This window comes from Centroberyx affinis, unplaced genomic scaffold (assembly GCF_046629955.1).
Source record: "Centroberyx affinis isolate AG114_WGS23_722 - 3 ecotype Tasmania unplaced genomic scaffold, CSIRO-AGI_Caff_v1 ptg002950l_1, whole genome shotgun sequence".
Classification (NCBI taxonomy): Eukaryota; Metazoa; Chordata; class Actinopteri; order Beryciformes; family Berycidae; genus Centroberyx; species Centroberyx affinis.
In genome coordinates, this window is record NW_027281065.1 from 246,216 (window position 1) to 264,737 (window position 18,522).

The window sequence follows — 18,522 nt, forward strand, 5'->3', positions numbered from 1 at the left end:
GTGATATTGTCAACTATTGCTGCTACTGTTCATGGAACAACTGGGTTACTGACATACATAACCGAAAGTCTCCACAATTTTCAAAAAATTCAAAACCCACTAAATTGTGGCCAACTCTTTTTTTTTTTTTTTTTTTTTTTACAGTCTGTGGGCCACCTCCATCATTTGACCAGACTTTTAAACAAGTAGCCTAGCGTTTGGTCAAGGTTAGGAAACAATAGGATGCTGGGAATAGTGGTTGACCCAATACATCAAGGCCATAACAAGCAGCCACTGGCAGTCTGGTCCAGTGGTGTCTATTCATGTATGGAGGGCCAGGAGTATGCAGGTCTTCCTTCCAGCCAAACACTACACCAGCTGATTGCACCCATTAGCACACTTTCAAGCAGGAAGGGAGCAGCTAATTAGTGAAATCACCTGGTATAGTTGGAAGGAACACCTGTATACTCTTGGCCCAAGACAGTTCTGTGCAGCACAATGATAGACTGTGTTTACCTGAAGTGGGGGGAAATGTTTATTTCACTATGACAATTAGGCCTAGAGGAGTTTCTCACTGAGAATCATGCCTGCACCCATGTCTGCCAAAAGAGTACTTGAAATGCAGCACAAGAAAAAGAAAGAAAAAAGCGTTCTCCAGAATGCACTTTTTATTTACAGCATTGGCCTTTGTGTGATTAGAAATATGCAACAATCAACAGTCTTTCAACATCTGAGAACAATTCTGAACACCAATGACACATGGACTTCAACACCAGTGACTTGCCTGACTAAAAAACTTTTCTCCAAACAAGTTTATGGAATTCTCAATTGATTTGGTAGTGAATGAAGGCAAGGGATCACATACAACACAGGTCGAGAGCCAGCCTCGATCTTAGAATGTCACCGGGTTGGAACCACAACCCACTGAACCACAGCAGCACTCCTGCTAGAATATTTCTAGAATAAGTGTGGCTCAACTTTCATTTTCATTACAGAAACTGTTCTGTTTCAATACATTAACTATTGCTTATACACTGGATATAGGTTTGCAGTGGTGAAAAATATAACTTTAACTACACAGTGTACTTTCGGTTTTAAAGATAAATGTAATCCTTTTCACTTTGAAAACAACAACAACCCCCCCCCCCCCCCCCCCCCCCCCCCCCCACACACACACACACACACAGGTGTGGTTTCCAAAACACAAAATAAAAAAAACAATATGGCACTTGACAGTATTTGACAGACTCAGATCTCTGTAGGCTATTTGATGTTTTTGTTCCTTGGCTGAAACATATTCATATTCTCATATTTTAAATGCAGCCAACTTCCGAGCTGTTTCTTGTTGTAAAAATAGGCATCTTATTTCTGTCCCCTGCCTCTTCAGACATTACAAACAGAGAACAGAGCTGTTTATCTGTATTGGGATTGAGATAACGACAAGCAAAGGTGCTCTACTCATTATAGCCGAGGGGATGGAACCTAAATTCCCACACTGATAAACTACAACCTTTTTTGTGTGTATTGGTCTGAAAGGACACACTCGCCTCTACCTGCCCTCACCTCTTCCTGACACCCACTCACACCCCCACCCACCTTAGTCACTCTCGCCTCTTCACTCATCACATCATCATAGTGAGCCAAGCAGTCTGGTGGTTGTCTGTGATTGTCCCCTAATATACTGTCCTTATATACTGTACATTTCTTGCATCGTGACTTGTCATTTCTCTCTGATTTTAAGAGAACACCACCAGTGGAGGATGGTGAAATTATTTCTATATTATTATTATTTCTATTATGTTCAACTCTTTAGTCATTAGTTTAAAGTCATAGGAAAAATGGTACCAGCACTTTCCCATCCTTTGTCAGCTGCAACTGTATCATACCCCATCTATTTTACTAAATAAATACTAACAAAACCATTTATGATACCAGCAAAATGGTGAAACAAAATGCAAACCTTCCAGACTAAAAGCATGTTGGATATTTTTTAAGGTACTTAATAATAATAATTTACAGAGATAAGTGGTGGAGACCTAACAGCTCAAATGTCAATGAGAGAGGGAGAGTGTGGAAAGGGAGAATTATGGTGCTATTCCCTTGGCTTAGGGCTTTCACTGAACACAAGGCATAACTGAAGAACAACAGAAACACATTCATATACCGATGATTTCAGTTACCAAGATGTTCCAGAAATGTGGCCTTCAACTCCACTTTCTGAACACCAGGGAGCTCTCCTGTTCCACAGACGCTGTAGGTCAGATGTAGAGTGATTGCGTAAGAGAGATGAGGCCTCCTGGAGCGATGTGGGAACAATTACTAATGGCACCTCCCCTGCCTCTCCAGCTCCCCTCTGTTTAACCCCCTATCACATCAGTGTATATGTGGCACCATTTCTGACGAACACATGCTTTCCAAAGCCTAGCGCTTGATCACCACCTGCTCATAGGCCCCAGCTGCAACCCTGAAAGAGAAGGCCACAATGTGTTACATGACAGGAGATGAGGGTGGTTATCTGATCTGGCTGTGCTGCATACATTTTTTTCTTACAATGAACACAATCTCCTATAATGAAAATATCACAGTGTGAAATTTTACATATTAAAGACGTACAACATAGAGACCAGCAATTTGGTTACTACAGTCAAAGATTCATTTTCAATATCACCATTTACCAGCAAAAAAATTTCAATTTTGCCTTTGAATAGAGATAGAAACATTTTATCACCATCAGATATTGGCAGTCCCCATATTTGTGGGAAACGCCTGCCGTATGGCACCCACGTTCCACAAGTTACGTAATCACACCCACCTAGTGTGTTGGCTTCCCAGCGCTGTGCTCCCACCAGGACCAACAAACAAGCTGAGCCCCTCCTCTGTAGCAACACACACACACACACACACACACACACACACACAAATCACAAATTAGGATACCGTCAATCAATGTGTCTGGCTGTGAAAATGGCTCACACTTAGTTGCTAGGCAATCTAAAAATAAATGACTATTGACAGGGGCACTTTGTAGGGAGGCTGGGCAGACAGCAGACAAAAAGCTGTTGCACCCATGAATCTTGCATCTCTTGACAAAAATTTGCGGAGGTAGCTGAGAAGTACTAGCAGAAAATTTACTTCCATGCCAAAAGTTTGCAAGCTCAATCTCAGGAATGAGGGAGAGAGCTCCCATTACTCAACGAAAATGAACAACTGGTTTTCCTGTCCTCTAAATGAACTCCTGGGTAAAGGCCAGTGCAGTCTGACATGGCAGCAACATTGTGTGCTGAGCTAAGGAGCAGTGAGGTGAGGTTAAACTGTCCTTGTGTTATCCACACAAATGGAATGCAACATAATCTTTCTAATTGTTAATCAAATGAACTTAAGTATAGGTCCAAGCTAAAGTCCTTTCAATTGGATTCAAGCCCAAATTTACAAAGATTGCAATACAAGACCAAAATATCCCATTTTATTCGCAAGGGCTAGACACCCCAAGTTAAAGTCTGATTTAATAAGAAATGTATGCCTATCAGTGTAGTAGGCTATACAAAGTTGCCTATTATCTAAGTTTTGTGGGAGCAAGTGACATTGCAATCAAATACGAAAGGTGGCTTTTTAATTATGACAACTTACAAAATTTTTTAATCATAAACAACAGATTGTCATGAAATCATACTGACCCATGTTTGAATTGTATTAAGAGCCTTGGGTTAATTTTGCTTTGGGGATACTGAAGACTGTTTGAAAGGAATGGCCAGGAACCATCACCAAGTTTTGAAACCAGTAACGCCTTAAATCATCTGACCCTGTCAACAAACAAGTAGGCATTATTTTTTGTGTGATGTAATAATATTTATTTTTATAGTTAAGACATTTGGCCAATCTTAATTGGAAACAACCTTATATTGTTACATGCAGCCTATTTGCTACTTGCTTATGCATAGCCAGCAATGGTGTAATATCCTGAGCCAACCTTCAAAGTCCACCAAGTTAAGGACGAGGTGTACTCACCCTCGGCACTGGAGTCCAAGAAGCCATGGCTGAAATCCTGGCTCTGCAGGATTTTCTCTATGATGTCATCAGCATCCACTCTAGTGGCGTCAACTCTCTTCAGCTGATTCTCCATAGAGTTCTGCTTTACAGGATGTCTAATGGAAAAGCAGAAAGGTTAGGAGCTGGTACATTACAAAAAATGTGCTTCGTAAGAAACACCATAATAAAACAATACAATGAAAGGTGTGGGATATGGAAACATGGCAGTCTCCTGAGGTTCAAGTTTGTTTATAACAAGGTTTTAACACACTTTGCAAAGATTAAAAACAATTGTATAGAGATTCATGTAAAAAGAAAAAGGGAGAAGAGGTAAAGGAAATAAAACAATAGTTCTGTTTTGTCTACATTAAATAAGAGAAAATTGCTGGTCATTTCATGATATAAAGAGCTTGTATGGAATCTAAATGCATGTTTTACATTATTACGGTCTGTCCATATAATTTTTCAGTCACTATAAAGCAGTGCATATCTTCTATCATAGCCATCTGTGCCAAACAAAATATGTTAACTTTTGTGTTTTCTACATGACAGACATTATCTACACAAATTCCCATACAAATTACTAATACAGAACTCTGTCAGCAATGTTTTTTTCTTGTTGTGCATGCTAAATAGTAAATCTGTGACACCCACTGCTTAGCCATGGCAGAAAAGTTGTATGTACATCATGCATCCCTGAAACTAACTGTTTGGCTCCCCTGCCAACGGCTGGTAAACTGGTGTATTGATTTAAACTTGCTCAGTCACTTATACAGTGGATCAAATTTGTAATTCAACATGAAGTGTAGTAGACTTCAACTGACAAGAGGCAAATACCAAAAACTGTATACATGAGGCATTCAAACGTTATCATCTCAAAAGTTACCGTCCAGCGCTAGCTCTGGGCGAGTGTTAATTTCTGACCCCGTGTGTGAGTGTGTGTATTACCTCGGAGTCCTGGCAGGGGTGGAGGGGCGTTCAGGCGCATACAGAGAGGTGGCAGAGACTGGGGGTGAGGACCTGCTCTCCCTCCCCCCCCTCTCCCCCTGCGGCTCGCTGGGCTCCAGAATGCTGCCGATGCCTGTGGAGGCAGAACCTCCTGACGGGTTTCTCTGGTGGCTCAGCTCAGTTAAACTGGACGACCGCGAGTGATTTGTGCTGTAACCTATGGGAAAGGAGAAAATAACACTATGTGACAGGTTATATTTATGACCTGTGTGATAATAATGTTGTCTTTCTTTGAAGAAAATTAGTAAGTGTGTGTGTGTGTGTGTGTGTGCGCGCGCCTGTGTGTACCTGAGATTTTTGACTGCTGACTAGCATAGCTGGATGTTCTAGAGTGACCATAGGCTACCAGCTCTTCTGGGACGGATGCAGACTTCCCTGGAGTCTCTAAGTGGAAGAAACAGAGCATCAGATCTAGTTATCACCCACGCAGTATGAAAACTCCTATCTGCAGGCTTCATGATCAAAACATAAGGAGAAGAATACATACACTTTTAAAAAGAAACAGCTATTCAGAGGCAATGTTGGTTCTTCAAAGTGATACCCTAGAGGATTCGTTTTTGCTTTCTTCATGACCCTTTCCTTTGAGAGGCTCTAGCAAAAATCTGTTTTGTTGAGATTCAATATAGGACCAGATTTTGTTTAAAAAAATGGTTATGTATAAACTGTTCATGGCTACTCATGGTACCTCAGGAAGAATGGTTCTTTGTAGAACCTTGTCATAACAATTTCTTTACAGAATCAAGTCAAGAAATATAATCAAAGGTGTGCCATCCTTGTGAGAAACAGTCTAGTCTAGTCATGTTTATTTATATAGCCCTTTATCATAAGCATGTCTCAAGGGGCTTAAAAAAAACCTGTCATACATCAACAGAAGAAGAAATGCATTGTTTTTTGATCATAGGGTTCACTGTATGTACATACCAGTGACAGAATGGGATATGTGCATGTCTCCTCCCTTTCTGTCCTCATGGAGACACTCTGCCTCGGCCTGTGGGAGTCCCAGGGTCATGGCTGTGGATGGGGGACTGCAAAGGGAAAACAATAAGCAGTGGACTTATTTAGCAGCAGACTATTCGTTGTATCATTGGGTGTTAAAGAGCTCCTTCAATAACTTTATGAACAATGTGGCTAACGGCTAAACTGCAAACATTTTAATACATCGTTAAGCAGACAATAAAGCCACAAGTCTCTTTTATCAAATTGGTTAATATACAGCATCTATAAGTGGAAATTGTCTACTAAAACCGAATGGCAATTTTAATTAGCAACATCCTGTGTGCTTTTCTGATATTTATAAGACAGGAAACCCCACTCTCCTGCATTTGAGTTGCTAGCTTAAACTGAAGAGAGTGGGTGGAAGGGGAGACAGAGTGACAGACAGTGAGAAAGAGTGCAGTAACGTCATCTGAGGCTTTCCACTGAGCACTACTGTCATCCCCAACACACAATGAGTAACACTCCGCGGGATGATTAGGATGATGACTAGGCGATCCTTTGGTTTACACTTTGGTTTAGGCGTCTGCTAGGCAACGGAGTGTGTTTTACTGAGAGGGAGTGGAACGTGAATGAGTTTGGAGAAAGACTGCGTAAGGGGAGGAAAGTGAAGGCGTGGCCATACGCACATGGTCTAAGCTTTGCCAGGAGTGTGCTGTTGCATCATGTTTTTCCTCAAAATAATTACATTTAGGGCTGAGCTGATCCCATATCAGTCATGAGTCACAACTGAGGCCGGGCAGGTTAGTGCCTGGGTGTGACCTTATTAGCTCTCTGATAATATCACCTTTTCATCAACACAATGGCACTAGATGACACAAAAATCTTGATACTGTCAATGTCAATTAGCATCAGACAGTGGGGTGTGTTTCAGACAGTGGAGTTTGTTTCAGTGTTATGGCAGACAGGATGTGTGGAAGACAGTTTCCTATGTGGGTACAGGTCTAAGCAGACTGTGGCAAGATAGATGGAGACTATCGTACATGAAGCAAGTAGAATGTTGTGGTTGCACACTGCACAGTGTATAAAAAGTGTTAACAGGCAGAAGTCTACACTTCCTTTGTTCTAAGTTTCACCACCACGGTTATATTTTAAATTCATAAAAGGTTCAGACTTTAAAACTGAGTAATAAAAAAGAATGGATGAATGAGGATGAGAATTAGTTCTTACGTTTTAAAACAGGGGTCCCCAGACATTAGCTGTGTGGTGATAACAACCTGTAACAGAGATGAGAAGAATAACAATGAGAGCTGTAGGCTACACAAGCTGTACCTGAGCACATGCCATTTTCCTTCAGGTGTTGCTATTTACTTTGTAATGTTAGGGGTTAGATTTTAGGAAATGTAGGGAAATGTAGGGTTAGATGTAACCTGATTCTAGGTCTGTGCCCCAGGAGGAGCCTCCACATGTTTTAAATTCACTTCCATGGCTCAGGCAGTTTATAGATCACAGGCTCAAACATGCCTTACATCACAAGTATACAGCCATTACATCCATGCCATGCATCCAACTTCCTGGTATCCATTTCCCTAGCTACAGAGTGTTTACTGCTACTGGTGAACTCACCAACTGGTTACTTGCTTGGAGGCAGCATAGTTGGGTAGCTAACAACGCTTCACTGTTTCCATGGCCTAGGTGGTATGCTTGCCCTGGTATGCTAAAAAGTATAATCTTCTTCTTGTATTCCTGTACTCTTCTATGTATTCTGTGACTTTAAATTGTGTATAGCCTACATGTCACAATAAATCATTTGACTGTACCAGGGCAGAGCCTTTGTGGTAGAGACTCCTTCGGCAAACATTTCCCGCAGCATTTAAAGGAGGATTGAAGAACTGTGTGGGAAGCCTCACCACCATACCTTGAGGATGGAGTTGTCCTGTCTGGTGTGCTTGGTGTCGTATCCCTCTAGGAGACACCGCCGTGTGGTGCTGCCTGACCCAGCAAACTCAGACAGGTTCAAGTCGGCAAAGCCCAGCTGCACAGGGTTACAAGAGATTGACCATGTTTGAACTATTTGGCCCTCAGTTCAAATTGATTAAGTATAGATTATACTGAGTCAGTAGTTGCTAGTTGCCTTTTTTACGCATGATCTCATGGCTGTCAAGTCAGCATTGATGATTTATTTTACATCAATCAATCAACAATTGAGTAACACCTGGCCAGTTCGGGTCATAAGGAACATACAGTACATGACCTAGATGGGAGCTGCAATACCTGAGAAGTCAGATAACCTAATTGTTGGGTTTGCTGGCCAGCTTATCTGTGAATGTTATTGTTTAACGTAGCAAAGGTTTTGATTTACCAATGTTTCAATCAGTAACCAAAGCCGGAAACTGGCAATAAAAACATTCTTGACTAACAGACTCACCTAACAAAGAAGGCCTGCAAGGGCACTTTGAGGCTGGCTGTTATCATATTAACTTAATGATAAGAATGTTCTAATAGGCCTTTTGCACTTCAGTTACTGTGTACAAAGCAAATGCCAGCCTACAGACTTCAAAAAAGAAATATTACCTTTGCAAAAGTCTTTCCACCCTTCATTTCCTAAAATGACAAAACACCAAAATTAGTGAGCTTACGTTTTCCTGTTTCATTATTATCTCACACACTGTTTTCACCAAAGCTTCTGTTACTCCTAGTATCATAAACATTGTCTATAGAAATTACTTATCAACTGTGCTACAGTTTCAAATAATGAAATAGTGCGTTAGTGATTTTTTTTTTTTATGTAAACAGTTTCTTAGTCTAGCACATCCAAGCCCCAGCTGCATTGAATCTGCCATGGAAAAGTAGCTATTGCAATATGTATGCATGCTTGTAGTGTCAACAAAACAGAGCTTGCCAGCCATCAACATGTCCTACCGTACCTTACGCACAGACACCCGGCACACACAGGGGTCTAGTACACCTGTCCCAGCATTGGCACTCATCTTACACATGAAAGAGAATCTCTTCTTCCAGCGCACACAGTTAGCTTGCACTGGCTCCCTGTGAGAGAAACACATTGAAGGATACAGCTGAGCTACACAGACAAACCCAAACACACTGGCTTACGCAAACACTCAAAAAGCCCCATTTATCATGGTGCATGCCAGAGCTCTCCATTTGATGGAGTCAACTTCACATATTCACATATCTTGCTTAGCTATATTACACTCAAATTTCATCATTGGTTTGATAAAATTAACAGATAGTTTATGAATTATTATGAATATGAATGAACTGACTATAAGCCTGCAGGCTATTCTAGAGAGAAAAAGTTGTGGTTGGAGCAGGGTAAAAGTAAGAATAGTGTGTTTACATATTTGTAAATACAGGCAGTTACCATGGCAAATCATGTGAGGGAATACAACAACGGTTAGCGGTTGGATGTACTACAGCTGTGTGTCCGTTTTTCCAGAGTGACTCATTTAAGTACTAAAAGTAGTTACAATCATTGGCCAAAAGGGGATCAACTTCTGTAGCCTATGTATGCTCCTTGGCAATGGAAGGGGGGAATTCTGGGCTTGGTCACTTGACATTGTCATAACACATGAATAGGACTCACGGATCGATAAAATAAAACATAACATACAAATGAATGAGAAATAAAATTAACCTGGCACAAATTCCCACTAGTCCCACTACGGGCTATGGAAGCCATAACGATCCCAACAAGGATCGTTGGTCAATTTCGGCCCTCAGCTCTGACTGGCTGAGCCACGTTTGAAGTCACACCTGTGACCGCATAACAGTTAATTGAAATATTAATGCGCTAACCGAAAATCATCACTTTTATTAGGTCAGTACTCATGTGACGCTTAGCAACCAATTTATTTAGCAACTGTACAGGAACTGCATTGCTTGGTGGAAGAAAATCAACTATTTCATGCTTATCAATTAAACAAATATAGCTTCTTCACTGCTGCTTCGTGTCGTTTCTAACAACGCCTCTTGGCTCTTCTAAAATCACTGTAAATCACGACCTGTACTGGCTTATGGCATGCTTCATGACTTCTACTTCAATTGTCAGAGGTAATGGAGAGTTCCTAGCTTGGTAGTAACGTTAGCTAGTTAGGATACTTAACGCTAACTAGTTAGTTACTGTATTGTAAACTACATTGACATGCCAATGAATGCCTAGCTGTGGCCAGTAAAGAAGCAAAATAATCAAAGGATGCCCAACAGATGACCAAAGAAAACAGTATAATACTGAAAGGCTACATTATAACAAATATAAATGCCCAAAATCAGTTTCGCTGCATTAACTCTAACTGACTCGACTTAGCAAGCAGCGTGAACTAGCTAACGTTAGTTACTATAAATAGTACGGGTTCTTACCGAGAAGACACTTCGGCAAAGCCACCGTCTAGCAGCCTAACTTTACAGAATAAAACCCCGTTGACGAAAGGAACCGATGACAGATCGTCCAAGTCGAAGTCTACTTTGAATTTAAATTTCTTCTTCTTCATTAGAATGAAAGACATTGTATGTAGCCTAACGTGTGTGACTGGCTCAGAAGAAAGTCTGAGTTGTCAATGTGACAGACAGCTGTGCACTTTCTCCGCTCCGTCTGTGCTCCGTCCCGTCAGCGGCTGCTCACTCAGCTGTTGCTGCCTTGTGTCGCTCCGCAGAAGATCCGAAGTTCAAACCGCTGCCCTTCCTCTGACGGCCCAAATACAACGTGACGTGAAGGAAACTCCCTCGTTTGATTGGGAGCTGCAGCTGCATATGAAAAAACAGAAATACTGCGGTCATGCATGTTCAAAAAACTAAACTAGTCAGTGTTAGCATGAATTGAGATTAATATTTCACTACATACTATAGGGTTTCACACTTTAGGCATTCACAGCGCCTACAGCGAGTGTAGGCTACAATAAAGTCCAATTCCTAGATTATAGGATATTATAATCTGGATAACACACACACACACACACACACACACACGTACGCACAATAACGTATAAAAAACCTTACTTGAACGGACGGTTCGGGTCCTCAGTTCTGATTGGTTGAGTCGCGTTCGAAGCCGTTGTAAACTACCCTATAAACAAAACAAGCAGACATAAAAAAAAACACACATAAGTCTAGTCCCACTGATGATTTTAATTAGCGCTTTAATATTTCAAGTGTTTAATACAGGTCTTTTGCAATGGCTTCAAACGTGCCTCAGCCAACTCAGCCCTGTTGATACCTACCTGATAAACTCACACCTGTGACCCATAACATGCACCAACCGAAATCACTGTTATTATTAGGCTAAAATAAGTTTCCAACATTACAAGCAACTAATAAGGAGTGAAAAACTCCCATAATTCCCTGACAATATTCCTGTGATCATAATGATCGTTTAAAAGAGAAGTGCGTGGAAAAAAAAAATAGAACTGAGTAGTGTATCACAGACCGTGACCTGTAGGAAATGTAAGACAAGCAAAGATTTTGATGACAACAGAAAAAACCCGGTTGCAAAATATGTAGCCTATTATTTATTTTTTTTATCTGTGGACTAAACTTTAGCTAAAACCGAAACTACAGGCCTAGTGTTGAATACATACATTTTATGTAGCCTAATCTTTGTTCATGTTATTGAATATCTTTGTAAATATGCATATGCTATTCAATGGTGACAACAGTCAATAAATTTGTAAACGTAACTTTCTCTCAAAGCAATAATAATTGTAGTAGTAATAATGATAATAATAATAATAATAATAATAATAATAATAATAATAATGATAATAATAATAATAATAATAATAGTAATAATAATTGCCCCAATAATCTGTCATATCAAATAATATGTAAGTAATAATCCATGGACAATGAATGAGACTAATTTTGTAAACTCGTTAAAGTCTTTATAAGTTCATTTTATACTATTATCATTTCAACCAGATCTCCCACCTTTACCATCTTTCCAATTCATTCTCTGCGTACATCTTGAAAATCTTCAAAATATTTGGTCAGTCCTTGTCGGATGGTCCCAGTCTTTTTCATGTGAAGGAGCTCAAACAGATCCACGTTGGACCACCACTAGTTGTCCCAAGAAACCGCATCTGTAAATATTTATGTTGTTAACTGTTAAATATGTAAATATGAATTGGTACAGAAGTATGTAACTTTCTACTGTAGGTGGGGGGAAACAATGGGAAAGGGGAAATGCGTTCACTTATTGCGCTGACGTCCATAGTGTAAGTAAACTGTTCCTCATTTTGCTGAGGGCCCCCTGGAGCCTCCTCAATGACCCCTGGGAGTCCCCGGACCTCAGTTTTAGGAACTACTGTCAGCGGCTACCTTCGTGTGAAATATAGCCTAATAACGCCATCTACTGTTCTTAAAAGGTATTGCGCTGCATGAAATGTGACTGTGTGTCTCAAGACATGTTACATCCTTTTCGATAAAGAGATTAGCCTACATTTCCTCTGCAGTAGAACATAGAACAAAGGGCAACTGATAGATGAAAGACTTTGCAGTTTCGACTCGGAACATAAGCAGGCATATGCTTTCGCTTCTGTTGCTGCAAAGCAAAGGCTATTTCGCCCTTTCCTTTTTTTCACCCCTTTCCTGTTTTTCCGTAGAAAGCGAGTAGGCTACGCAGCGTTTGTTGCTCCGCCCTCGAGCACTGCAGTTCCCCTGAAATCCCTCTGAATATCTCCTGCACGGGACTGGCTGCAACATAAACTAACGTGGAAACCTATCTTTACATGCGAACAGCGTACGAATGTCGATTGTTTTTGCAGGGCTTATGATCGCGTCTGGATATGGATAAATAACTTCCCCAAATTCTGGGCTACAGACCTGCTGCCACATCACTCTTACAATGTATCAGGCACTACGGACGATCTTACTATCAAATGCCCGGTGCTGGGATGCCGATAGTCAAAGGTCATACCAGGACCTGTTCGAGAGGCTCGACACCAACAAAGATGGGAAGGTGGATGTCGCTGAATTGAGAGCGGGCCTCAAAGCAATGGGCATATTCCGCCAGGGTGCTGCACAGGTAAAACCCAGGGCCACGGAGGTCCCACATGCAGCCGCAGCCAGGCCAGCTTCATGTCCCGACCTGCACATTTCACATAAATGCCTTCCGTGCTTGTTTCACTGTCTGTACGTGTGTGTCAGTATTGTACTTGCAATACCGAACGGGATAAATGAACTAAACGCATACTGTATGTCATCTCTCTACAGAAAATTGTGTCGTCTGGTGACAAAAACAAAGATGGGAGTCTTGACTTCAACGAGTTCACAAAATACCTGAAAGAGCATGAGAAGAAACTGCGGCTGACATTCAAGAGTCTGGATAGAAACAACGATGGTAGGCGCTGAGTGTGAAGCGTTTCAGGAGCTGTCACTGTGTAAAGATACTTGGCACACATCTGAACAGATAATGACACATGCCAGTAAACGTTTACAAAGCCATTCACTGTTTATATTGCAGCATATTTTCAATAGCTCTCTCCTTTTTTTCTACCAGGACGCATTGATGCCTCTGAGATCAAGCAGTCCCTGGCAGAGTTGGGCATGGACATATCCAGAGAAGATTCCCTGAAAATCCTGCAGAGGTTTGACCTAATTTCTGTCAGCTGTAACAATGTTTCTGTCTACCTCATGGTCAAAAGTATTGCTTTATGTGTTTTTTGAAAGCTTCATATGGCTCACAATATGCTAAGAATTGTGTAAGAAGTGTCAATCCATAGTTAAAGATGTTTCTGTGCATCTCTTCAGTATGGACATTGATGGCACCATGATGGTGGACTGGAATGAGTGGAGGGAACACTTCCTGTTTAACCCTGCACACAACCTGGATGACATCATACGCTACTGGAAACACTCCTCGGTATGGGACACACTCACATACTCACACACACTCAGACACTCACATGCTGTAGATGCAGAAACAAGCAACTGCAGTGGATTGCATTGATTTCAATATATGACCTAAGACTTTGTGTTCAGATATTGTGGATTTTCCCTGCAGTCAACAGTTTTGGCAGCAGCTTAACTGAAAGTACAATCTGTCTTAAGATAATTTGGGTCACAGCACTGCACTCCCATTCCCCCAGTTTACTCCTCCACATTGCCTTTCCTCTCCTCTCCTGTCCCTGTTGGTGTGCAGTTGCAGATATTATTGACTGGTTTGTTACTTCTTCTGCTGCACAAAGTGTTTGCTGGATCCTGAGCAAGACAATACATCTCTTGATGGACCATGCATACTGCACATTTGTGTTATCTTAGATGACAAAAGCAGATAGTATTGCATTCCAGTACGTTTATAAGGTTAGTGACAGCAATGCACATAACTAACTACATAAAACCCCTATGTTTCCTTAAATTGTTGCATTCAGACTTGCTACCACACACCACCAGATACCTTTAATGACTCAGGAACACTGAAACACTGAATAATGTGGTTTATCTGATACAGCTTAATCCAAGGGTTAGCACACAGTGATTATGATTTCACAAGCAGCACTAGCCAAAGGATAAGAAGCTCAGCTTGTTGTTCATTTCTACTTATCAGTAATAGTTTGCCATCTAGTGCACAGGGTTTTTGATACATTTCCTTATTGTATGTAATTTCCCTCATAGCACATGGTTTAATATATGTAAATTGCACAGGCATATTGAAACGAAATGTGTTACGTTGCTGATATGTTTGCTCTCTTGCTGAGACCTTTTGTCCAAGGTGTTAAAGTGTTGCCCTCTCCAGTGTACAGCTGGTGATTTGGCAAGTCTGAAAAAAAACTAGTTGCTGCATCAGTGTGACAATAGACCTCAAAAGGAGAAGTGCAGTGCAAAATAGGCTGGTGAACTGTATCATGTGTCATAACCACAGAAACAGATGGTATGCCACATGTATCTTACTGATAAAGACCTGTTTAATCAAAGGTGTATCTCTTAATGGCCTCAAGCAATAGCAGTTATGCTGTTGTTTGTTCAAACATACCAGTGTGCATAAATTAAAATCATGTGGAAGGGTCAATGTGCTTCTGTACTCACCAGGTGCTGGACCTAGGTGACAGTCTTGCCATCCCTGATGAATTCACAGAAGAGGAGAAGGCGTCAGGCGGCTGGTGGAAGCAGCTTGTTGCCGGGGCGATGGCCGGGGCCGTCTCCCGCACTGGAACTGCCCCTCTGGACAGGGTGAAAGTCTTCATGCAGGTGAATATTATGAAAGAAAACAGCTAACGGTACCCTTTCCCTTGTAGTCTACTTTCTCAAAAAGGAACGACTAAGTAGTAGACTGAAGTGCAACTTTATCTATGTTGCAGGTTCACTCCTCTAAGTCCAACCGGATCAGCCTGGTAGGAGGCCTCAAGCAGATGATCAACGAGGGGGGTGTAACATCGCTGTGGAGAGGAAACGGAATTAATGTCTTAAAGATCGCACCCGAGACAGCAATCAAATTTATGTCCTACGAACAAGTAAGGGATAGTGCTTCCAAAGAGTTCGTTTTATACCGTAATATACTGTACATCTCAGGTAATTTATCACAGAGTTTTACAACAACAAAAATATTGGGGTTTAGATGATTTATTGTCATGCTGTTTGTGTGTCTTCTGTTGCAGTATAAGAAGCTGTTGGCGTCAGAGGGCAAGAAGGTGGAGACGCACCAGAGGTTTATGGCTGGCTCTCTGGCTGGGGCCACGGCACAGACAGCCATCTACCCCATGGAGGTGAGGCATCTGTTGGCATCACTGTCTCATCACACTGTCTCATTCATAGGGTGTATTTGAAGGAAACCAAGTGAGCTCTTTGAAAAATGCCTGAGCAAAAACACCCCAAAGATCCCAAGCATCCTTTCAACCAATTTCTTTTGTGCTTTTTTCTCTTTCAGGTATTGAAGACCAGATTGACCCTGAGGAAAACGGGCCAGTATTCGGGAATGTTCGATTGTGCCAAAAAGATCCTGAAGAATGAGGGTGTCAGGGCTTTCTACAAGGGCTACATTCCAAACTTACTGGGCATCATTCCCTATGCCGGGATAGACCTTGCTGTTTATGAGGTATGCAGACTTTGTGATATACAGTATGTAGCCGCGCCAGTGATATTTCACATTAGAGTGCACTTTGTTAAATTACAGCATTTGCATGCCTGATGGATAGACCAGTTCATTATGGATTGTGTGACTGCATCAAATTGATGATGGTGCTACTCTAATGCAGTTCTGTTTCTCCGTCCTCCCACCATCCCGCTCTCGTGTCTCAGAGTCTGAAGACGACCTGGTTGTCCTACTACGCCAAAGACTCGGCTAACCCGGGGATCCTGGTGCTGTTGGGCTGTGGCACCATCTCCAGTACCTGCGGCCAACTGGCCAGCTATCCACTCGCACTGATACGCACACGGATGCAGGCACAAGGTAAATACAGTCACATGACATTTGGCAACAGTGATGATGTTTACAGCTATGGAAGGCACAATAGTTACATGGTGTTACATTATTACACAGTGCATATTATGTCTTACTTGATTGTTATGTGCCGACAAAGCTACACTCGGCAAGGTTATTTTGTGTAAAAATACATATCTTATAAGCCTAAATAACGTAAGTGGGGCTGCAACAGAGAAGAGCGTCCCACTCCCCCTAACTGAGACCCCGTAGATTTGTCTTATTTGTCCCATTTGTCCTATTTGCCCAAACACTGATATCACACTGCATGATTTCTGGGTATTTAATTTAAAATTTTTCACACAGTTGTCTCTCAATAGCATTTGGCGCTTTCAACGTGCTAAGTTGCCTAGTATAGCTTTAACATCCCACACAAAAAAGAGAAGAAGAAGAAGCGTGCTTCTAGATGCAACACTAACTCCCTAACTGATTTCTTTATCTCCAGCGTCTCTGGATGCATCAGACCAGCCCTCCATGAGCACACTGGTGAAGAAGATTGTGGCCAAAGATGGCTTTTTCGGACTCTACAGGGGCATCCTGCCAAACTTTATGAAAGTCATTCCTGCTGTCAGCATTAGCTATGTTGTTTACGAGTATATGAAGACCGGCTTGGGGATCTCCAAATGATACTGCAAGCAAAGTGAAAAGAAACATTTAGGTCTCAGATTTCAGAATTGTTTCCTGAAGTGACATCAAGGGAACACATGGACGCCAAACGTACCAGGCATGAATTCCACCAGTTGGCACCGAAGTTCAACAGGTGGAGGGTGTATGCCTAATAAATCAAAGGGTTGTCTTTCACTAACCCAAGCATTAATCATTTGTGGTAAGCATGCTGTGAACTTTAATTCTGATGCTATTGCTAAGCGAAACGCACTCCTCAGAGTAATGCACCATCCAAAACAATACTTGACAAAGCCATTCGTGTACACAATACGTAAAAATGAGTAAAATAATACACACTGGGTCATAGAATTTCTGCTAATGTTCTTCCTTTTAAAACTGTGATGAAACCAACTCAGTCAAACTGTTACAGTGAGTTTGTTTACATGCACGCCGATATCCTAGTTTTATGTTTGACCATTTATACTGTACATCGTAGCCTGTTTACATCCCTGAGAAGCTCTTGCCCAAATTTTGAGAAACCTAAGTAAGATACCCGAGGCATACCAATATCATCCAGACACTGACACTGGTATACACTCCATCCCATTGGCTGATGGCATCTGTGGTTTGTGTAAACTAAGGAAATACTTGGAATTTCCTTTATAGAAAGATAGACTTTATCCCAGAGTTGGCGACAGATACACAGCAAAATCTCCAGTGTTAATTTAACTCTGAAAATGTAAAACATCCACACCCATTAGAGTTAATTTAATACTTTTACATGGTTTTAAACACTTTCCCCAGAACCATATCTGTTTCATGAATGAACAAACAACTCTCCAAACAACAGTTGTCAACTCAAAATAAATTGACACTGAAAAATCAACACTTACTAACTCTGGTGTACTATGTGCATGCAAATATACTCAATATGTTGTGCAATATGAAAATCACTAATTCCACATTTTACATATTTGATAATTATTTAAATGTGCCTTATAGTCTCTTGCAGTGAAACTATTCTGTGACATCAACAGGAGATCTTAAGATTTTTTTAATATTCTGTTTGCAATTATTATTTATGGGTTTAAATGTTGGTTGCCTATAACCAGTTAACCTTTTCAAGAAAACAGTCATGACTGGCAATAATCATTTCAGTGAAATACTTTGAGGGAGCTTGTATTTGTGTTGTCTCAGTTCTCATTTCAACACATCCACACACATGCACAAACACATCAAAGGAGAGAACAATCCTTTAGTGTGATAAATTAAAAAGGGATGCTGTGACGTTTTACATTTCATTACATTATTTCACATAGCCTTATGGGGGATGGTTTTTATATTAATCTAGTATTAAAGATGACAAACAATCAGCTTGTTAGTATTATAATACTGTTAGAGATCCCAAGACACTAAGCTGGGCTCAAGTTAGTAGTCGTTAGCCTGAACATGGAAACGTCACATAGATGTTTGAAGGCTTACTTGTGAACAGTGGTGTCAGCTCTTCTATGGGAGTGGAGATCACTGGGATTTCTCAATAG

At 41.1% G+C, this 18,522-nt stretch overlaps 2 protein-coding genes across 7 annotated transcripts; one reads left to right on the forward strand and one right to left on the reverse strand.

The window, feature by feature from the left end:
- Positions 1–1,174: 1,174 nt before the first annotated feature.
- Positions 1,175–10,504, reverse strand: LOC139658678 (EEIG family member 2-like). 4 transcript variants are annotated; one of them, XM_071536832.1, is made up of 12 exons: positions 10,327–10,504; positions 8,874–8,994; positions 8,521–8,550; positions 7,865–7,981; positions 7,177–7,223; positions 5,935–6,038; positions 5,302–5,397; positions 4,996–5,170; positions 4,892–4,906; positions 3,985–4,121; positions 2,792–2,855; positions 1,175–2,443 (listed from the first exon to the last, which is right to left on the reverse strand). In XM_071536832.1, the coding sequence occupies exons 1-12, from the start codon at positions 10,470–10,472 to the stop codon at positions 2,401–2,403; spliced, it is 1,095 nt and encodes a 364-aa protein (XP_071392933.1). In that variant the 5' UTR covers positions 10,473–10,504; the 3' UTR covers positions 1,175–2,400. The 4 variants fall into 4 exon arrangements, 3 of the variants coding, with proteins under 3 accessions (XP_071392933.1, XP_071392932.1, XP_071392931.1); XM_071536831.1 differs by lacking the exon at positions 4,892–4,906; XM_071536830.1 differs by lacking the exon at positions 4,892–4,906 and having other exon boundaries at positions 4,954–5,170.
- A 2,129-nt stretch (positions 10,505–12,633) lies between these two features.
- On the forward strand, positions 12,634–17,180 carry LOC139658673 (mitochondrial adenyl nucleotide antiporter SLC25A24-like). 3 transcript variants are annotated; one of them, XM_071536823.1, is made up of 10 exons: positions 12,634–13,006; positions 13,174–13,300; positions 13,460–13,547; positions 13,711–13,822; positions 14,989–15,147; positions 15,258–15,410; positions 15,555–15,662; positions 15,824–15,991; positions 16,195–16,345; positions 16,821–17,180. In XM_071536823.1, the coding sequence occupies exons 1-10, from the start codon at positions 12,806–12,808 to the stop codon at positions 17,000–17,002; spliced, it is 1,449 nt and encodes a 482-aa protein (XP_071392924.1). In that variant the 5' UTR covers positions 12,634–12,805; the 3' UTR covers positions 17,003–17,180. The 3 variants fall into 3 exon arrangements, with proteins under 3 accessions (XP_071392924.1, XP_071392923.1, XP_071392925.1); XM_071536822.1 differs by having other exon boundaries at positions 12,634–12,985; positions 13,460–13,570; positions 13,689–13,822; XM_071536824.1 differs by having other exon boundaries at positions 12,634–12,985.
- The last annotated feature ends 1,342 nt before the right edge of the window (positions 17,181–18,522 follow it).

Coding starts and splice junctions, on each gene's coding strand:
- LOC139658678 (XM_071536830.1), bottom strand. CDS start 10,472: ATGTCTTTCATTCTAATGAAGAAGAAGAAATTTAAATTCAAAGTAGAC. Junction 7,224..7,864: donor AGGACAACTCCATCCTCAAG/GTATGGTGGTGA, acceptor TCTCTGTTACAG/GTTGTTATCACCACACAGCT. Junction 5,398..5,934: donor CATATCCCATTCTGTCACTG/GTATGTACATAC, acceptor TCTTCCACTTAG/AGACTCCAGGGAAGTCTGCA.
- LOC139658673 (XM_071536822.1), top strand. CDS start 12,806: ATGTATCAGGCACTACGGACGATCTTACTATCAAATGCCCGGTGCTGG. Junction 12,986..13,173: donor TCCGCCAGGGTGCTGCACAG/GTAAAACCCAGG, acceptor ATCTCTCTACAG/AAAATTGTGTCGTCTGGTGA. Junction 15,663..15,823: donor CAGCCATCTACCCCATGGAG/GTGAGGCATCTG, acceptor TTTCTCTTTCAG/GTATTGAAGACCAGATTGAC.